This window comes from Sceloporus occidentalis, unplaced genomic scaffold, assembly GCF_023333645.1.
Source record: "Sceloporus occidentalis isolate IW3139 unplaced genomic scaffold, rSceOcc1.0.p SCAF_8, whole genome shotgun sequence".
Lineage (NCBI taxonomy): Eukaryota > Metazoa > Chordata > Lepidosauria > Squamata > Phrynosomatidae > Sceloporus > Sceloporus occidentalis.
The window spans coordinates 49,263,258-49,284,884 of NW_028316988.1; the positions used below are offsets into that span (position 1 = coordinate 49,263,258).

At 41.5% G+C, this 21,627-nt stretch overlaps 1 protein-coding gene across 1 annotated transcript in view; it reads left to right on the forward strand.

The window, feature by feature from the left end:
* LOC149308888 (dystrophin-related protein 2-like) overlaps positions 1-18,631 on the forward strand; it is a 41,527-nt gene extending 22,896 nt beyond the window's left edge. Inside the window, exons 4-17 of the mRNA XM_089536637.1 lie at positions 976-1,132; positions 4,107-4,227; positions 5,352-5,620; positions 7,790-7,936; positions 8,985-9,063; positions 9,781-9,841; positions 10,224-10,285; positions 11,008-11,082; positions 12,214-12,415; positions 13,420-13,505; positions 15,275-15,432; positions 16,768-16,934; positions 17,321-17,432; positions 18,491-18,631. Of these exons, the coding sequence (XP_089392763.1) occupies positions 976-1,132; positions 4,107-4,227; positions 5,352-5,620; positions 7,790-7,936; positions 8,985-9,063; positions 9,781-9,841; positions 10,224-10,285; positions 11,008-11,082; positions 12,214-12,415; positions 13,420-13,505; positions 15,275-15,432; positions 16,768-16,934; positions 17,321-17,432; positions 18,491-18,631 (1,837 nt within the window). The remainder of the gene's footprint in view (positions 1-975; positions 1,133-4,106; positions 4,228-5,351; positions 5,621-7,789; positions 7,937-8,984; positions 9,064-9,780; positions 9,842-10,223; positions 10,286-11,007; positions 11,083-12,213; positions 12,416-13,419; positions 13,506-15,274; positions 15,433-16,767; positions 16,935-17,320; positions 17,433-18,490) is intronic.
* Positions 18,632-21,627: the final 2,996 nt, after the last annotated feature.

Sequence of the window (21,627 nt, forward strand, 5' to 3'; positions counted from 1 at the left end):
TCTCTTATCTACAATGGCCAATTATTAGAGCTGTAAACCAAAAAATTAACCTTTCTAAACTCTGGGAGTTTGTACCCTACTCACTTCCATTCCAGCATTCTCTGAAGATGCTAGTCTCAGAAGCTGGTGAAGTGTGAGGAATAAACTCTTCCAGAACATGACCACGTGGCCTGAAAAACCTGCAAAAACACTCTGGGAGTTTAGATTCCACAGCAATAGGAATGAGTGTCTCAGGTCTTGAAAAAAGAGTCCATCCTTTTAAGGCAGAGGAGCCCTTAGAATTGCCTAAAAGGGCTTGGGGAGATTCCTGTCTGAAACCTTGAAGAGATGCTGCCAGTTATGGTCGATGAGAAGTTTCCAAACCTGGGTCTCCAATTGTTACTAGATTTCAACTGTCAGAAGTATTATTCGTTATCACCAATTCTGGAGACCCTAAATTGAAAACCACTGATGTATCTCAATAGGGCAGTAGTATGACCTAGTTTCTTGGGTTTATGAAGGTCTGGATCTCCAACAGCAGTTATAGAGAGTAAACTGATTCCTCTTTGGTGCCTTGGATCACTTAGTCCAACTGGGATGATGTGCTGCAGTAGTCTATGTGGCTGTTGAAGCACATGAATGATCAGGCCAGCAGCAGCTTACTCAGTAGTGTGGGTAGCATAGACTTAGTCCCTGGTTTGAGTCTCCTAGAGCCTTCCAAGTTGTCATTTCTGGAAAGCTATTAAAAGTAGAAAATCTTTGTTTTTCCTTGTCACTTAGTGACCTTGTACATATTGGCTCATTTAAGACATGTTGAGTGATGACTTGTGCTATCTGCAGTCTGGAATGCAAGCCAAAATTGACAAGCAAATCATGATGTTTTAGAGCTGACGAATGTTTTCTACTCTGTCAGCATTGTATTTCATAACTTGACTCCCAAAGCCATGATCTAATCTCCTTTGTCCTCTTTCTTTTGCTTCTCTTTTTTCCCCTTAGAGCACGCCTGGAGGCCTTCTCAGACCACAGTGGAAAGCTACAGATTCCCCTCCAGGAGATCATAGACTGGCTCAGTCAGAAAGATGAGGAGCTCTCTGCCCAGCTGCCACTCCGTGGGGATGTCCTCCTGGTGCAGCAAGAGAAGGAGAGGCATACGGTATGCGCTGTCCATATCAACAAGCAGAGTGAGGCAGCCATTATAGATCACCAATTTGGAGTCTCATAAATGGACAGTGAAATGTTAATCGTTAACATGTTATTATTGTGTATTTGTTGTCAGGGAAAGGATCATATAAGGTACCAAAATAACTTGACTAGACTTTGGTACTATGTAGAGAGATGAGAGCCACCACCTGTGTTCAAAACCCTTTGCCTCCTGGCTAATTAAAAAGGCTAGAGAGGGACTTGCTGGGTGAGTAAGTGATTAATTCCCCTTTACACCAAGGCAGGGGCCCAGCACATTTGAAGGAGGCTGTGGTAAGATCTTTTCTGGGGAAAAAACATCCTTGGATCCTATTATACTAAATAACTATAAGACAGTCTCTAATTTTCCATTTTTGAGAAAGATACTAAACTGTGTGGTGGCTTCTCAGCTCCAGGGGTTCCTGGATGAGATGGATTATCTAATCCATTCCAGTATGGTTTCAGACCTGGTTATGGGACAGAGACCACTTTGGTTGCCTTGGTGGATGAGCTACACAGGGATCTGGACTGGGGCGAATGTGTCCCTGTTGGATCTGCTGGACTACTCAGTAGCTTTTGATACCATCAATATGATATCCTTCTGAGTTGCTTCTCTGGAATGTGGCTTGGAGGTACTGTTTTACGTTGGCTTCATGCTTTCTTGGAGGGTGCTCTCAGAGGGTGATGCTGGGGGATTCCTGCTTGACTCCTTGGCCATTGGCCTGTGGGGTCTCTCAGGGTTCAGTTTTATCCCCCTTCCTTTTAACATCTACATGAAACTGAGGGAAAGATTGTTTAGAGTTTATGATGCCCAAATCTATCACTCCTTTCCACCTAATTCCAAGGGATCTGTTTCTGTGCTAATCTGGTAGCTGGTGGGGGTAATGGACTGGATGAGAGCAAACAAATTGAAGTTTTATCCAGACAAGACAGAGTTGCTCCTGGTCAGTCAAAGAACAGATTTGAGAATAAAGATTCAGCCTGTGTTAGATGATGTTACTCCCCCTGAAAATGCATATTTGCAGTTTGGGGTACTACTGAATTAATCTCTGAGTGTGGGGGCCCAGGTTTTAGCAGTGACCGGGAGTGCTTTTGCACAGTTAAGGCTAGTGTGCCAACTGCGCCTGTTCCTGAAGAAGTCGAATCTGGCCGTGGTGATACATGCCTTGGTTACATCATGTTTGGATTACTGTAATGTGCTCTACTTGGGATAGCCTTCAAAAAGTGCTCAGAAATGTCAGTTGCCCAAAGAGGTGTAGCTAGGTTGTTAACTATAGCTGGATATAGGAAACAAAAAACTTCCTTGCTGCAGCAGCTCCATTGACTGTGGTCCACTTCTGGGCACAATTGAAAGTGCTGATTTTGACCTATACAGCTTGGTTACAGGTTATTTGAAGGAATGTATCTTCCTTTATGAGCCAATTAAGGGTACTAAGATTGTCCGAAGAGGACCTTCTCTCAGTCCCACTAGCCTCTCAGGCTTGTCTGATGGCAACAAGGGAGAGGCCTGTGTTGGTAACTGCCCCCAGACTAGAAAAGCCAGCCAGGATGGTCCCATTCCTGCTCTCCATTTGGTGGCAGGTAAAAATATTTTTGTGTTGTCAGGCTTTTTCAAACTGGCAAGGGTTATATGATTCAGACTTTGATGTTTGTGTATAGTTTTTAATACATTTTCATATTTTGATGTTTAATATTCTAACTTTATAAATTGTTCTATTTTTTTAAACTTTATATTTATACCTTTTAAAGCCTTTGCATTGTTTTTTTATTTGTATTGTTTTAAATGTTGTTGTTAGTCACTTTGAGTCCCTATATCAGGAGAAAGGCAGGATATAAATAAATAAAATAATAAAACATATAATAATAATCGGGATATGGGCAGGAAAACTTCTGGGCCTGGCCGTGAGCCAGCCCATTTGTGAACATTACTTCTGGGTTACTCTGCTGTTGGGTAATCTTGAAAGTGAATTCTGGTCTATGCACAGCTACAGAGAAGGCCATTTCCTTTAGCAGGTCCTCTCATCACAAGCTCTAGAGTTGGGTTATGGAGGCTGGGTCACCAGTATGTTGATGACATCCAGCTTTGTTGCTTCTTGTCCCCTAACACTGAAGAAGCAATAAATATCCTTGAACACTGCTTGGTCATGATACTGTATTGGATGAGGGTGAACAACTTGAAATTAAAACCTGACAAGATGGTGGAGCTACTGGTCAGTAGAAAGTCTAGTTCAGGAATTGGTCTAGAGGGGATTCAATGTGTTTCATGCTCCCTAAAGGATCAGGTTCATAGTCTGGGATCACTCCACTGTTGTTGGACTCCCAGGTGTCAAAGAGTGCTTTTGCATCACTCAGCCTGATGTGTCCATTACAGCCTTTCTTGCATTAGCAACAGTCATCCATATACGTTCTCTGCTGCAGTACATTTTACTTTGTGTCCAGAATATTCAGTTCATGCAAAACTTGGCAGCTGACCTGCTTACTGGTTCACAGAACTGAGGCTGCATTATTCTGCTGCCAAAAGACATGCATTGCTTGCCAGTTGCTTTCTGGGCCCAATTCAAGGTTTGAATCATTAAAGATGTAAATGGCTTGAGGACTGACTAGCTTAGCGATGACCTGTCTCATTATGAACCTGTCCAAACCTTAAGATTTTCAGGAATGGTCCTCTTGAGAATACTATCATCTACAGGGGCCCTCTCGATGAGCATGTGGAAGAGGACTTTGCTCCCAGGTTGTGGAAGGCTTTTTCATCAGTGGAGCAATCAGCTACTTTTAGGAAGTGTGTAAAAGTAGATATTCTTGGTTTGCATGTTTTCTCTTTTCAGTGTTTGGACTATAAGTCCTTCCCCACACCCAGATCCTGGAGCTGGCAATGATTGTGTGTCATGTCTTGTGGCAATGGCTTTGTACTTTACTTTAACATCCTTGGTTCTCTATCCCCAACACAGGCATTCATGGAAGAAGTGAAGTCCCGGGGCCCATACATTTACTCAGTTTTGGAATCAGCTCAAGCCTTCCTTACTCAGCACCCATTTGAAGAAGTGGAAGACTCAAATTCTGACAGCAAAGGTTTGAAATTGTGCAGATCTTTTACTCCGCATTTTTGAATGGTCTTTTCTGTTTTTGTTCAGTACCCCACAAGGGATTGCCAGATCATTGGACAGGGTTAATTTGTTCTAGCTTGGTTCTCCAAGCCCTTTGGACTAGGTCCCATAATTCCTCTGTCCTGGATTCCCCATGATTATATTAATACTATTATAGATAGCTGACCTTGCCAGGAATCTCATAGGAGTTAAATTTGTTGAGGTCATAGCTTGACAAAAGCCTGAACCCTTTTAGGATAGCAGCAAAGGGCTATTTGAATAGAGAGTGCATCTGAAGGCAATTACAGTTAATCAATATTGGGAAGGTTGGTGCAGGAAGATACATTATTAGAGAAGATTGAAAGAGAGTAGGGGAAACTGGACTAAATCCAGTTGTCATTTCAGACTAATGTGGATCCGTTGAATAAATGAGATTTACATAGATTTTGACTCACCATTGAGCAATTGATTGGGTCCATTCTGTTTGGTACTAGCAATTGTATTTAGTCCTCAAGAGAAAACTTTTAATTGATCATAGTCTTAGGAGTTACTATTCATTATTATGAGAAGGACATGTAATAACATTTTACATTGTGAAGTGCTCCTGGTTAGGGTCCCAGCCAGCCATGATCTTCTCAAAGATGTCCCATTCCCTCTCCTTGCAACCATCAGTCAGTACTGTTTGAGCATTTTCCCCTCCCTTTGCTTTTGAGGACAGGACATTCTGTATACAAAGCCACCTGCTTCCCAATGGAGACAATATACTCCTCCTCATCAGTGCTGAGAAATATCACCTTTCTAGATCAGATGTCCTAGTATTCTTCATCTAGCATGGCCATTGTCAATGCTGGCTGATGGATCATGGGAGTTGTAGTTTGAAACATAACTGTTTTCAGGCTTTTATTAATTTCAAACCTTTCCAACATCTGTGGGGGGAAAATGTATGTAACATGTATCGTTGTTACCAGCTGTACAACCACACAGGATTCTTCTTTATAACCACTTTTTGCCTTCATTCTCTTTGCTTTTGGTTCTCTTTCCACCAAAGGAAATTGTATCAGGGCTGTTTGTTTGTTGGTAGACTTCACTGATATTGCCCTCTATTCCTAGATGTCTCCCCAAGGCACCGGATCCAGAACATCAGCCGTTTTGTGTGGAAACAGGCCACTGTGGCCAGTGAGTTGTGGGAAAAACTCACTGCCCGCTGTGTTGACCAGCACCGTCACATTGAGAGGACCCTTGAGCAGTTGCTGGAGATCAAAGGGACCATGGAGGAGCTCAGCACCACCCTCAACCAAGCTGAAAGTGTGCGAGAGACATGGGAACCCATTGGAGATCTCTTCATTGACTCTTTGCCAGAGCACATCCAGGCCACCAAGGTAGCCTTTGTCTGCAGCCTCAACTTGGACTTATCCATGGTCTGGAAAGGGAGGCCAGGCAGATGGAAGCAATGTTGATTTAGTGGTCATAGTCCAGTAACTTTGTATTCCCATGAGTTGATATAACCTATTAGAATGCACAATGCTGGCAAAATCATACCATTATTTGGGACTGTCAGTGTTCACAGTGCTGTATGCAAGCTTTTGAGTGATATGGAACTCTTCCATATAGTGAACATCAAACACAATTTTAAAATGTGTGTTTATATATCAAAAGTAGGAACTGTGTTGCCCTGCAGCTGTTGCTGGAATGCAGCTCCCAGCATAAACAGTGGTAAGGAATGTTGGGAGCTGCAGTTCAACAATTCCTGCCCTGCTAGAGAGCTAAACAATTCTGACTCCTATATAAGTAAACATATATGTATTTCAGAGTAAAACATGATGCTCTGCTTTCAGTTTGTTTCAGTTTCAGCAGAGTAACAGAGAATAATTAGAATTAGAACCTTATCACACTATAATGCTGTAGTATCATAGTGACATCAGTGCCGCTAGCACCTCTGCCTCACCACAAGACATCCTCATTGTCCTGCTCTTCTCCCATCCAAGACGAGCTTCGAATCATGTCTTTTTACTTGCCCCCCAAAATCTGTTAATGATATCCTTTCCCACAGCTATCCTGGATTTTTTCCAGTGCAAAAGTTATATTCCACTTTGATAATGATTTTGGGGATAGTGAGTATGCTGTTGATGGGGAAGCAATCGGGGAGAAGGAGAAGGGAATTGATGTTTCAGTTTGTAAGTAGTGAGAAACTTTAAAATCCTTTGTCAAATGATTGCTCCCTGCCCACCGCTTATTAGAAGCGGAAACTTTGCTCACTACCCCTAAGACTGCTTTTCCAGCCCCATTCTGTTGCTAGAGCTCTACAGTGCTTTGGTGTGTAAGTGGCTCTCTCTCTCTCTCTCTCTCTCTCTCTCTCTCTCACACACACACACACACACACACACACACACAGACAGACACTATAAAGGAAAGCCAAAACAGTCTTATAGTTTACTAAAATAATTTATTCTGCTAGGGCTCTTTCTGGCTGTTCCTTCATTCAAACTATTAATCACTGCATGGGATCAGACAGATCAGATAATTAGATTGGTAGTTGCTGACTTTCATCTGCTGTTGATAGTGAGATTTGATCTAGCCTAATGTGTGAGAAGGACACACACACATATACACACATGGAAATATAAGGGGGGAAAGGATCTTTTAAAGGCAAGACTGCTTATGATTTATATTTCAGTGGGGAGAATCTTTTTGTGTGTGCAATCTAGGAAAAGGAGTGGTACTTGGCAGTGCCAAATGCTGTTTTTAATTTAAAGGCTGTAATACTGGAAAGTTTCTCAGGCCTGTTACAGACTGCCAAAATAAAGCTGCTTCGGGTCTCTTTGGAGGTATGCTGTTTAAATGATGCACGCATCCTGAGAATCCGGAAGCTGCACCAAAGCTGCACTCCAGTGCCTAGGAATGGAGTGTGGCTTTGGCGTGACCTCTGGACTCTTAGGACCCATGCATCATTTAAGTAGCATACCTCCAAAGAGACCCAAAGCAGCTTTATTTTGGCAGTCTGTAACAGGCCATAATGTGCTTTAGAGAAGAGAGGTGCCCCACTTGCATTGCGCCTTTAAAAACAGCACTGTTTATCAAGGAAGGATCCCAATGAATAAAGTCCCTAGCATTTTCCCTTAACTTAAAATGTCAGGTTGTGTGGATGTAAAAACAGAAGCAAAATTGGAGATTATTTCTAGAAAGATGGTACAGAGTTGTTGGAAACTAATGGGAGTGGTTTGGGGATGCCTAGCATACAAAGGGATAACTTTTTTCCCCTTAGAAATTCCTCCACCACGTCCATCATGAAGGGCTGAGTGCAGTCAATTCTAATTGCTTACATTTCCAGTCTATGAAAGAGTTAGAGTAGGCAACATGGTGACCTCTTCATGTTTGGGACTACAACTTCCACAAGTTCCATCCAGCTTTGCCAAGAATTAGGAACTGTGCGAGCAATGGTCCAAGACATCTGGAGGCCATCCAGACTGCTTACCCATGGACAGTTTATGTACTTGTGGTTTGTTTCTGTCTCTCTGCTTCTGTCCTGCTATTGTATGGTGATTCTCCAGTTGTTCAAAGAGGAGCTCTCACCTATGAAGGATGGTGTGAAACTGGTGAATGATCTTGCCCATCAGCTTGCAATCTCAGATGTTCACCTGTCCATGGAGAATTCTCGTGCCCTGGAGCAGATCAACACACGATGGAAACAGCTGCAGGTGAGGATGGGGAACAAGACACTAAGAACAGGGCTGGCATCAGTCCCAAACAACCTAGCAGGAACCCCTGCTAATGTCCCTGCCCCATGCAGTGGACTGGATCTGTAAGCTGCCCATCACTAAAGTTTCCAGTGTATGCCAGGGCATAAAGCCATTTCTTTTTGTGCTGAAAATCCCTAAATCCTCCAGTTAGTCTGGCCTTGCCCATGTATCTTAAAAGCATGCAGATCTACCATTTCATTGTGCAGGTAAATTTGACCAGGAAGGGGGGAGTCCACCAGAGGCATTTTTCTGGGAATCCTTAAAACTGGAACCAGCCTTGGATACTGATATAAATAAACCCTACCATCAGTTTAACACTGGAGTCTGAGAGAAATGTTAGTATGTGGTGACAGTCAAGGAAAAATAAAGCAAATGAGTAGCTTGTGTAATAATAATAATAATAATAATAATAATAATTTATTTATAGCCCGCCCAATCACAAGGAATCCAGGCGGGTTACAGCAGTAAAAATAAAGATAATAAAATAAAATACAATAAATAAATAAAATACAATAAAAATATTGTAAATATTGATATGTTAACCTCCCTAGATCCTGCAACTCCAATCCTAGAAGTAAGTAAAACAGGAAATTCTCATTCTACTCTCATGGTTAAAATGACGGGGGCAGTAAATTTATTATGGTCTCCTTTAGTGGGAGACGGTTCCCCCATTCTACTTGAAGCAGCAGGGCTTTCCAAAGCTCCAGCTCCACAAATTGGGTCAGAGTTAGAGTGGGGCTTGAACTAACAGCATCTGGATTTGACTTTACCTGTTATTTTATCCCTGACAAGAGGGATAAATTTAAAGCATTTACCACATTACTCATAGTGCTGTTTGTACAACTGTTGTGCCTGTCTTCATTTTAAGTCTTAGATGGAGGGATTCAGTGCTGCAGCAGACTGTTTCAAGTGCATGCATAACCTTTCTTTGTCTCGTATTCAGACACATAGCATGAAATGTTATCCATTTCCCCTGCTTAATCTGATATTTCCAATCTCTACATAGGTCTCCATCAATGACCGGCTGAAGCACCTTCAGGACGCCCATCGGGATTTTGGGCCAGGATCACAGCACTTTCTCTCATGTATGTAAATGAAGTGTCCAAATTCAAGGGATGTCACACAGAAAGGGTTGTTCTTTCTTTGTCCTTCCACTTTTCCATTAGTGTGTTTTGAGCCTTGTCAAAAAGTACGTAACAGATTTGACAACAAAATCTGGAGATGATGGGTGAAAATACAGCTGCTAGGCTGCAAGAGGAGGGTAGTGTTGTGAATATACTCCTGCACATTCTCCTTACAAGCAGATCTCCTTGCAAGTCACAATATATTTTTAAAAATCCATCACCTAAGCTTCCTATGATTATCAGCAGTTATCAACAATATCAAAACATGCCTTTGCAATGCAAGAATTGACAGCCTGGGCACCATATGGTGCCTTGCTGATCATATGTAGATATTCACATGAATGTTCACTAGAGACATGAGACTGCAACTCACATTGTCTCTGAGCATTGCCCATGCAGGTTGGGACTGATGGGAGCTGCAGTCCAACAACATCTGGAAAGTCTCTAGAAAATTCAGGGAAGGAGCTGAACACTGGAGAGTGAACTTTGCACTAAGAAAATAATATCCAGAAAGCAAAAATTGAGGATAAAATAGAGACAATTATTTTCTTTTTCAGGAACACAGTTTGGTAGTGGTGTTGGGTAGAGCACTGTCACTGATAAATAGTTACAATAACATCATTTGCGAGATGTGCATTGGCTTTCTATTCATAATTTCATTATGTTTTTTCCTGGCAGCCTCAGTCCAGGTCCCCTGGGAACGAGCAATTTCTCCCAACAAAGTTCCATACTACATCAAGTAAGTTTCCAACTGTCTGAAGGTTCTTCTTCTCTCATTCCACTGCTAGCAGTCTGAGGTCATAAATTCCTGGGAAGCTTTCATAATTAAGCAGGTCTTCCCCATTGGGTCATTGTCTCTCATGGTTTCTGCCTGTCATACATAGTGCTGCACTTTATAAATCCAATCTACCCCTAATATCATTAACCATTTGTTTACTGGAAGATGAGCCACCCCTCCTATCACACCACCTCTTAAGTATTCCTTGCATAAGAAAACCATACAAAGTTAATGGAATTGCCATTGGTCGACAGGTGACTTGAAGGCATATATAAACACAGTATGTATATGCAAGTGTGCAGTTACACATGTCTTAATTCTTTCTATCCTGGTCCTCTTTTAGCCACCAGGCACAGACAACGTGCTGGGACCATCCCAAGATGACTGAATTATATCAGACACTGGGTAAGTAGTTTGTATACTCTCAAAGTTCCTCCAGCACAACCAGAGCCATAGAACAGATGGAGAGATGAACAGCATTGTGCTTGGAAGGCTCCTTCCCCCCCCCCTCCCTGGACCTTTACATCTCAACTGATCACACCTGAATGATAGTCTGCATTTGATTTGGTACATTTTCTTTACTTCTTTTAATCATTTATATCCCATTTTAAAAAAGCAATTTCCCCCTGAAGCAAAGTCAAAAGAACAAATACTCAAAATGACAGTTAATTTTAAATACATAGCTGCATAAAACTCCAAAGAGGCACTGTAAAACAATGATAAAAATAGCAATAGCAATAGCAAATACATTTTTATACTGCCTATCAGTGAACTAGCACTCCGTAAGTGGTTTACCACGTGTAAGCTAATTTTAGAAGCTAAAAACTTATAAACAAAAAGAATTAGGAAGCAAAATGGCTGGACCAACTTCCCTAAGAAGATAATACCCATTGACACTGATAATACCCATTGACTTGACAATGTCACTGGCTATGTTGCATGGGATGTATAGCATGCATGAGAAACCTATAGCCTGAACAATTCATCTTGGGTCCAGCTCCCATTGGTCCCAGCCAGCATGACCTGCAGTCAGGGGAAAAAAAAGAGAGGGCTAGGGACACAGACCCCCTCATTCCCATAATATAAGATGCAGAACCTATGACTCCATTTCTTTCTGTCTCTTTCAGCTGAGCTGAACAATATCAAATTTTCGGCTTATCGGACAGCCATGAAGTTGCGCCGTGTGCAGAAAGCCTTGCGATGTAAGCTCCAGATTCCTTACTGCAGGGGTAGGCAACCTGCGGCCCACAGGCCAGATGCGGCCCGGCGAGGCCTTGGGACCGGCCCCAGCCTGGTCCTGCCATCAATTGCCGCCGGGGTCTTTAGGGGGCAATTGTCTATAGAAGCCTCAGAAACATGTATTTATATTAACATTTTTTAAAAAATCAGCAAATTTTTTCGCGTGTCTTCCATTTTTTTAAAAAAAAGTGTCTTCCATTTGAAAATTTTGTCCTACATTTGTCCTGGTTTATTTATATATTTAATTTTTTAAAAAATTATTTAATTATTTATTTTTTGGCTTCGGCCCCCCAGTTGTCTGAGGGACAGCAACTCGGCCCCCGGCTCAAAAAGGGTGCCTACCCCTGCCTTACTGCCTCCTTACCTTCCTTTCTCTGCCTGAAATAGTTAGGACCAATTCATCTAAATTGCAGTCCTGTATACATGCTAGAGCTGCCACAGCCCATATGATGCGATATTTGAAATGGGCGCATGCATGCCCCTACATTAGGACTTGAAAAGTTGTGGAAAGTTCATAGAAATAACTGTGGGACTTGAAAGAAGAGTTAGCAGAGCATAGCAGTCTGGCACAGCACCACACGTTGGAATTGTGCATGCATGTTCTTGCTTCACGCATTATGTCACAGTAAAGAAGAGGCTGAGGATGTCATATTTTGGTCACATCATGAGAAGGCATGACTTACTGAAAAAGAGGTTAACACTTGGAAAAGTGGAGGACATTAGAATGAGGAGGACCTCACACTAGAGAACTAGACTCATTTAGAGATGTCACAGGCATAAATCTACAAGACTTAAGGAGATGAGTGTTGGATAGGGGGCTTGAAGACGTCTCATCCACAGGGTCACCATAAGTTTGGGATGACTCAAGGGTGGTTAACAGCTGTAACAACAAACAGAAGAGAAGATGCTCTGGTCATATATATAGTAATTCTGGGTTACAGGTTATATTTCCTTCAGTGGTTGTCCAATAAGGTGGGGGAAAGAGTTACTTCCCCCATTGTTTTCTCATGCTGTGCTGGAATTTCCTTTGTTTGTCTGGTCTTTCGTAGTCACTCATTTCTTTATTTCTGGTCCTTTTTGTCTCTGCACAACAGTGGACATGGTAACGCTGCCAACAGCCTTAGAAGTCTTCAATGAACATGAGCTGCAGCCTAGTGACCATGTGATGGACGTGGTGGAGGTGATCCATTGCCTGACTGCCCTCTATGAACGCCTTGAGGAAGAAAGAGGCATTCTAGTCAATGTCCCTCTCTGCGTTGATATGACCCTGAATTGGTTGCTCAATGTTTTTGACAGGTATCTGCAAAGGCATCTATTGCAATAAGAAACAGTTTTCTAGATCAGATCAGTCGATTCCAGCTCTTTCTCTCCAACCTTAGATGTCTCTAGAAAATTTGCAAACTGCACATGATGGAGAAGGTTACTCTTTTATTTATCTTAATGTGATACTTGCAAGTAGATATCTTCTATTCATGGAGGTTTCATAAACCCTATTATTTTTAGAGACCCCGGGATTTTCACATTTTGAGCTGGATTTGTTTACATCAAATTACTTATTTCTGTTGCTCCAGAGGGAGAGCTATATAAATGGGTGGGAATGGAAGGGAATATATATAAATGGATAGAAAAAATGAATAGATTTTGGCTAATCATTAAGAGAACCCTTCTCATGGTAAGAGCTGTTTAGGATTGGAACGGACTGTATCAAGAAGTGCTGAGCTCTTCTTTTCTGGAGATGTAGGACCTGTACAGACAGGCCAAAATAAAGCTTCTTCAAGTCACTTTGGATGTATGCTTTTTCAGTGATGCATGCGTCCTAAGAGTCTGGAAGCCATGCCAAAGCCATGCTCCAGTCCTTAGGATATTATAATTCCAGGATTTTCATACTGGGCCAGTGTTTGCATATTTATAACTCTAAATTTCTGTGATCCTTGCAGGTATTCATTGATAGAGGCTAGAAAGTGACTTGGCTGTCACTAATGTAGTATTGCAAGGAGAAAGCCTATTCTTCTAGGGCGGGTGTATTAAGCAGAACTGCACATTAGCGGTCCTTTGTGGTATGCCAGTTTCCCAAAGCTGTCACATTTTTGCAGTTGCATACAGAAAAACAAGCTAGTAGGGTAGCATACACAGCTGATAGCTGCATTCAACTCAGATCGCCAGCTGTGCAGCCCTGTCTATTTTGGATTCATTTTATCAGCAGTGTTTGGAGAGTACCATCACCAAGCTTCCCCAGCAATAGAGAGACTGAGCATTGGTAAAACAGGCCAGTTCTTCACTCTGCCCCTATTGTCTTCTAGCGGACGCAGTGGGAAGATGCGGGCGCTCTCCTTCAAGTCGGGCATCGTGTGTTTGTGTGGCACGGAGGTGAAGGAGAAGTTCCAATGTGAGTCACTCTGGGGAGATGGTTGATGAAATGGGACTGAGCAGCTTCCAGGCATAGTTTAGAAAAGGTGGAAAGAGGCAGGTGCAGGAGAAGCCAGAGCCACCCTCCAGATCTGCATCTTATGTACCTGTCAATATTACCGAAGAGGAAGTTCACAAAGTCTTGTATATTGCTGACACGCCTGTTTTCCTGCGGTGGAGAAAAAATGTTTGTATGGATTGATCTCCCCTTCTTCCAACCCATAGTTAGGGTTTAATGTAAAATAGCTCTGTAGAAAACCTGTGTCCTACTTCAGAGAGCCCTTCAACAGTGCGATGCAGCAGCTAACAAGGCCAATGCGATTTTAGGCTGCATCAATAGAAGTATAGTGTCTAGATCAAAGGAAGTAATAGTGCCACTCTATTCTGCTCTGGTCAGGCCCCACCTGGGATATTGTGTTCAGTTCTGGGCACCACAGTTCAAAAAGGATGGTAAGAAACTGGAGCTATGTGTCCAAAGGAGGGCTACTAAAATGGTGAAGGGTCTGGAAACCATGCCTTGAGGAACGCCTTAGGGAGCCGGAGATGTTTAGCCTGGAGAAGAGAAGGTTAAGAGGTGATATGATAGCCCTGTTTAAATATTTGAAGGGATGTCATGTTGAGGAGGAAGCAAGCTTGTTTTCTGCTGCTCCAGAGACTAGAATGCAGAACAATGGATGCAAGCTGAAGGAAAAGAGATTCCACCTCAACATTAGGAGGAACTTCCTGACAGTAAGGGCTGTTTGACAGTGGAACAAACTCCCTCGGAGTGTAGTGGAGTCTCCTTCCTTGGAGGTCTTTAAGCAGAGGCTGGATGGCCATCTGTTGGGGATGCTTTGATTGTGATTTCCTGCATGGCAGAAGGGGGTTGGACTGGATGGCCCTTGTGGTCTCTTCCAACTCTACGATTCTATGATTCCCACTTCTGGCCTTATCTTGCTCTAAGGATCATACCACTTTCTATAGTGTTCTGCTGTGTCTCAAAGTAAGATATCGTTTCCTTTCCAGCCATTCCAGATTAGTCATTCAAGCTGGGAGGGAAATTGGCCACTTATAGAGGGGTTTTATGTTATATTAGTTGACCTGAAAAGATTCCTTGGAGGAAGAATGTTTTGTAAGCTGCTGCTTTGCACACATTGGTTGTATATCAGTCTAGGGAGATTATTGTATGCCTCTTTTCACCTGATCTGGGCACTGGCTTAAATAGGTGAAAACTTATCTTATCGTACTTCTCCGTGCCCAACTCAGCTGCATTGCGTACCCGATCCAGTCTCCTGGCGTACTTTTCAAAGAACGGGAAAGTATACTTCTTTGAAAAGTACATCAGGAGTCTGGATCAGGTACGTGATATGACTGAGTTGGGCAGGAAGGTGTGCAATAAGATCCATTTTCACCTGTTTGAGCCCGTGCCCAACCTGTGCCTGGAATGGGCAAAGAGAGACATGCGATCCTTTCCCTGTCAGGGCTTTCCCCAAAAAATTCTTAGAATTGTAATTCAGTGAGGAAACCGATAATTCTCTACTAGTGACTCCTTTCCCACCCAGAACTAAATTTCCATGTGGTTAGAAGTCCATTAAACTATTTTTAGATTAGCTATCAAGGTTTCATTGTTTAAGAGCAATGTCTTCTTATTTTCAAAGCTTGCCTTTTCTCACTGAAGCCTGCTTTTTGCCCAAGGTTTTGTTAGCTGCATCTCTCATTTGTCTTTTCATTCCATTGATTCTGTGGTACCTCATGCTCTTCCTCCTTCAGATCTCTTCAACCAAGTGGCAAACACTGGTGGCCTCTGTGACCAGCGACACCTTGGCATCTTACTCCATGAGGCCATCCAGGTCCCACGGCAATTGGGCGAAGTGGCAGCCTTTGGTGGGAGCAATGTGGAGCCTAGCGTCCGCAGCTGCTTTCGCTTTGTAAGTGACACTAATCGTGTTTCATTCATCCTGACCTTGTAAGAAACCCTATTAAAGAGAATTTACTATGCACCAATAGGATTTCATTGTTAAAGTGAAAAGTTACAGTGCCTTGCATGTGACTGACTTACGAATCCATCCTGAATGTCTGCAGCAGCATTCAAAGTCTTACATCTACAAAGGTGGAGCCAATTGCAGAAGTCATTCCAATGCAAACATCAGGATGCTTGATCAATGGAAAGGCTAGATGAGAAGGATTCTGCCTGGCCATTAAAGTTATGGCAATAATATGTTAGATAACCAGCTGGATGTATAAAAGACCCTACATTTGAGGTTTTTTAAATCAGCCCTGCCCCTTTACCTACACATCTTTTGCTACGCTATCAAATGCTTAGAAACTTCAGTGACTCAAAATTACATGTGCCAAGTAGTGTAAGTCAACACAAAAAACGATCAAATATATGTATCACAACATGATTTAAGCTTAGGACCAGGGTAGATAAATAATCATAGAATCATAGTTGGAAGAGATAACCCCAAGTGCCATCCAATCCAACCCCCTGCTATTTGGGAACTCAAAATCAAAGCATCCCTGACAGATGGCCATCCAGCCTCTGTTTAAAACCTCCAAAGACAGAGACTCCACCACACTCTGTTTCCAGATCTACCTCCCTGTGCATTAAGTTTGTAGATAGAAAGCCTTCTATAGCTGTTTCTGCCTTTAAAGGTGAGCTAGGTACCTCCCAGAATCTTCATGGTAAGGACACCTCCAATTGTGGGATGTTCTCCCAGAGAGGCAGTTCTTCTGTCAGTGTCATTTTTTGCACCTGGCAAATACTTTGTTAATTTATCAAGCTTTTTGTTCTTTATTTTGATTCTGATAATTGTTTCTATGCTGCTTTGAGATCTGTTGCCGCCAAGACTGTATTAGTATTTTTTAAAATATTGTATTAGTATTTGCAATATTAATTGTGTTGTATATTTTGATATATAAAATCACACTGGGATTTTGATTGAAGGATGGTATAAAATGCCTGTAATGAATAAATACATGTTTTACACATATGTCACATATTTTAAATTTGCTAAATCATTTCAATAATATTTTCGGTAACTTGGAAAGCCAATGTAAATGCCACCTGTGAAGAAATGAGCCATGTGTCAGTTGAACAGCCCTATGAAACACTCTTATGTATCAGCTTTCCCAGCTTGGTACCCTTTGCATGGGTGGGCATAGTGGCTGGGAATTGCAGTCTAAACATAGCTAGAAAGTACTATGCTGAATAAGCTTGTTTGATGCAATGGTCAGCTCCTGCCTCCCTTGTCATCTTCTAGGGAAATGGAAAACCAGCAATAGAGGCAGTCCAGTTTTTGGAGTGGGCTAATCTGGAGCCACAGTCAATGGTATGGCTAGCAGTCCTGCACCGGGTGACCATTGCAGAACAAGTAAAACATCAGACTAAGTGTTCCGTCTGCCGGCAATGTCCGATCAAAGGTTTCAGGTATGAAGGATGCTGCTAGAGTGCATGTTTTGTTGGGTAACTGCTCGGGGAATGAAATAATTCAAGGGATGTTTCCCTACACAATACTATTCCTGATATTTGCACTGAGAGGAAATCTACTATTGGTATCACAGAAAACTAGTGCATCAGGGAGGCTAACTGGGAATCCTCCCAGCGAATGTGCTTGTTTCCTATATGACTCCTCCACCTGGCATGTCCACTGGCCCTGGCCCTGCCGGCTGGAAGATTCTGGGAGCTATAGTTCAAAAAGAAAACTCTTTCACATTCTGTTTCAAGCAGACATTGCTGCAGGGCAGCAAAAGCTTCAACAGTCGATTGTGCTAATGATTGCTTAAACCATCCTTGGCTATTCACTTCCATTCTAGATACCGAAGCCTGAAGCAATTCAACGTGGACATCTGCCAGACTTGTTTCTTGACAGGGCGAGCCAGCAAAGGCAACAAGCTACATTATCCCATTATGGAGTACTACACCCCAGTAAGAGATTAGGAGTGGGAGTGGGGGATGCATGGGAAGAATTACTTGCAGATACCATCCTGAAATATGCTATCCTACCTTACTTTTGTGGACATGACACTAAACTGCTTCTGGAGGCAAATTCTGAAGGCAACGGATAACCCTCACTCATACAGAAACTTACTAGTGTGAGCAAGTCGATCATATATATATATATATATATATATATATATATATATAATGGGATTAAACAACCTTATTGTTGTCATGCTCTAGGAAACCCAGCACTAGAATATTCTCAGAAAAGTAGTAGAGATTCTGCTATTTCTTTTGAGACAAATTAACACAGAAGAAATGGAAAAATAAAGAAAATAATGAAACAGATAGTTTTTTGTGGGTTTTTTGGGCAAAGTGGCCATGTTCTAGAAGAGTTTATTCCTGATGTTTCACCAGCATCTGTGGCTGGCATATTCAAAGGATGCAGACATGGAAGAGAGTTGGGTATACGTCAGGAATAAACTCTTCTAGAACATGGCCAGATAGCCCGAAAACCCCACAAAAAACTATGGATGCCAGCCATGAAAGTCTTTGACTTCACAATGAAACCGATGTTGAATACTTTTCTTCTCTTTGAATTTATGCTTGAGTTTTTAATAGCAAAACTTCTTTGCAAGACTGTTTGCATTTTAAATACAAGATGAAAGGTTTTCACTGGCTGAAAGTCCTTCTTTTGAAGCCCAATGTGTATTACATGTTGGACTTTTTATAGAAGCAGACACCACTGAATTAAGAGGCGCTTCTTTCTAGTTAGCTGTACAGTGATCCTAATGATCCTAATTCTAAAAAATACAAAAATAAATGGAATATTATGATATGAATGTGCATGCTTTTATGCAGTAGTCATGATAATTAAAAGGCACCACTATGTCTAGTAGTAGCATTATATCTGAATACCAAATGCCAGAAGCTGGCACTGGCAGAATCAGAATCCTGTCCTGGATATACCAGAGTTCTAATCCAGCAATGGCTCTTTTTATATAGCTTTTACTCTTCTTTGTGTGTCCACTCTCTATTCCCAGACCACCTCCAGTGAAAACATGAGGGACTTTGCCACCACCCTAAAAAACAAGTTTCGGTCAAAGCAGTATTTCAGCAAGCATCCTCAAAGAGGCTACCTGCCAGTCCAGTCTGTGCTGGAGGCAGACTTCATTGAAACGTAAGTTGTGGCTCTAGTGGTGACCATGAGACCCATGTTCCTTGAAGAGGGAGAGTTTGCTGCTGGAGAAGAAACAGACAAACTAGAACCTGGACCAAGCAGGGAAATCTGGAAGCAAGGAATTTTTCATTAGTGTTAGCTAATATCCTAGAAAAGGCTGCAGATGGGGGAATAACATACTCTCATCCCAATCAAGGATAAAGAACCTAAAACTAATTTGCTTGGGCCTCATCTGTTGAGGCAAATAGGAAGTATAACCACTTGAGAATGCCATCCATCCACTGATGAGAAGAAATATTATTATTATTATTATTATTATTATTAACTTTTATTTATAAAGCGTGTAAATTTACACAGCGCTGTACATACAATCTTTTAGTTAGACGGTTCCCTGCCCTCAGGCTTACAATCTAAATAGATAGATTAGTCTAGTGGTACTCAGGCTTTTAACCTTTGGACCCTTTACATCTCAACGCAGATGTTGCACACACACACACACACACACACACACACTCAACATAGTACTATGTATGAATAAAAATATTTTGTTTATTTAATGTGTTAATTTCATTTGGCCCTTATCTACTGATTTTTTTATCCACAGATTCAAGCATCCACGGCTTGAAAATATTCCAAAAAAGTACAAATTGCAAATAACAAGCCTTGATTTTCCATTTTATATGGAACACTATTTTGCTGAGCCATTACATTTAATGGGGCTCGAGCATCCACGGATTTTGTTATCCACGGGGGATCCTGGAACCAAACCCCAGCGGATAACAAGGGCCCACTGTATTCATATTTATGAAATATTCATATTTTAACATTTTATAAGTAAATAATATTGTTCAAATTAGAACAGTTTTATTTACCATATATACTCGACTATAAGTCGACCTCATGTATAAGTTGAGGTCAGGTTTTGGGGCCAAAATTATGAATTTTGATGTGACCCATGGATATATAGAGGGTAAAACTTATGGGCATGTAACAAAGGATCTAAAAGATGAAGCAAAAGTAAACAATGCCAAAGAACTTAGCAGTTAACGTTGTGCTGACTTTAAAGGTTGGATGGATGAGAGAATAGAGTAGGGTCAGTGCTCCCAGGACAGATTATGCTCTTGCCCTTTACCAGGGGATGGCTCATTTTTAAATAAGAGTTAAAGTACAGTACTTACATTGACCTGTGGATAAGTCGACTCAGGTTTTGGGGGGTCAATTTTTACTAAAATTTCTAGACTTACACATGAGTATACAGTAAGTAAATTTAATATTTAACTCAACACATGTGTGGATTTTACACATAAAAAGGTTTGGAAAGAAGAGGACAAGGAGAGATCAGACCCTCCGAGGATTGCCTGAGCAACTCTTGTGCCCCATCCCACTATTTGAGGACCACTGGGTTAGTTCAGGAGATACTAATCTAGCCGTTCTTCTTGACTCCTTCTGGGCAGGTTAGACCTGAATCCTTCCTGACAATTTTGTGTCCTTTTCAGGCCAGCTTCCTCTCCGATGTTACCTCATGCTGACACTCACTCTCGGATTGAACACTTTGCCAGCAGGTACCATTTGGCACATGAGCGATTGGGCAACTATGTTGGCTGGTGTAAGGGAGGTGGTGATATAACTGGTACAGCAGATATGAGGGGTGAATAATAGGCTGATACCAAAATTGTTGTAGGAAAGAAGCAGAAGATTTAGTTGCCTTAGGGAAAGCCCGTAGCTCAGTAGTAGCACTCCTGCCCTTCTTTCTCTCACTTGCTCTTAGGTGCATTTTTAAATTTCTCTAATGTCTGTTAAAAATTGAGAACACAATCATAATAAAATCAAACAATAACTATCAGAATATAAATCCAAGATGAAACTAGCAGCAGAGGGTATTTCATTTCGGCATATCAAACCAAATTAAAATAGCAGCTGGATAAATACATAGGCACAGATACACTGAAATAGTTCTTAAAATGGTAAGACAATAAAAAGGTTGCCACCAGATGCTTAAAATGCTTGAGACGATAAAAAGATTGTCAGCGGGGTACCATCGCTGAAAAGCTCATGCAGGGTCCTCCACTTAATCCCATGGTTATGGCACTAAAGTTACCACCAGCCTTGAACAACTGCTGCCACCGCAGATACAACATGTCTGAACTTAAGCACTCTAATAGCACTACTGTAGCAACTTGAAGGCACACAACAACAACAACAAAACTATTCCCAGAGGCACATATGTTTTTTGCAAGAATAATTTATTAAACATAAATTCAGCATACAGTTAAAGATTACTTTGGGTACTGAAGCTTGTAATTATAGAATGTCAAGGTTTAATTGTTAATTGTTAATAATTAACAATTCACCTAAATCTTAATGGACTCTTAAGACATCTCTTTCACCATTTTATCATAATCCTAGCTAAACCTAACTGTCCTAAATGTAAACATCTTAGAACTGCTTAGTTCAGCGTGACATAGTATAAAAATGTAAATGCTATTGTGAAGTTGAAGGCTTTCATGCCCAGCATCCATAATTTTTTGTTGGTTTTTTTTGGGCTATATGTGACCATGTTCTAGAAGAGTTTGTTTCTGATGTTTTGCCAGCATCTGTGGTTGGCATCTGTGCCTAACATCTCTGAAGATGCCAGCCACAGATGCTGACGAAATGTCAGAAACAAACTCTTCTAGAGCATGGCCACATAACCCAAAAAACCCACAAAAAACTGTAAATGCTATTGCTACTGCTAAGTGACCTAAAACAAAAACTCTGCTTTTCACTGTTTCTTCTCTAATTCCTTTCTCTGAATCTAATGACTATCTTTGACTAATCATATCTCTCACTAAATGCCATATACACACCAGCCTTTTAAAAATGCCATACAGACACTCAGCCAAATCATCAATCACCCCCAACGTTTCGTGCTCTCTCCCCTCCAAGAGATCACCTACCTCATTATATATATTATACATCACATACATAACCATACTTGACTTTAATTTCTCAAATAAAAAC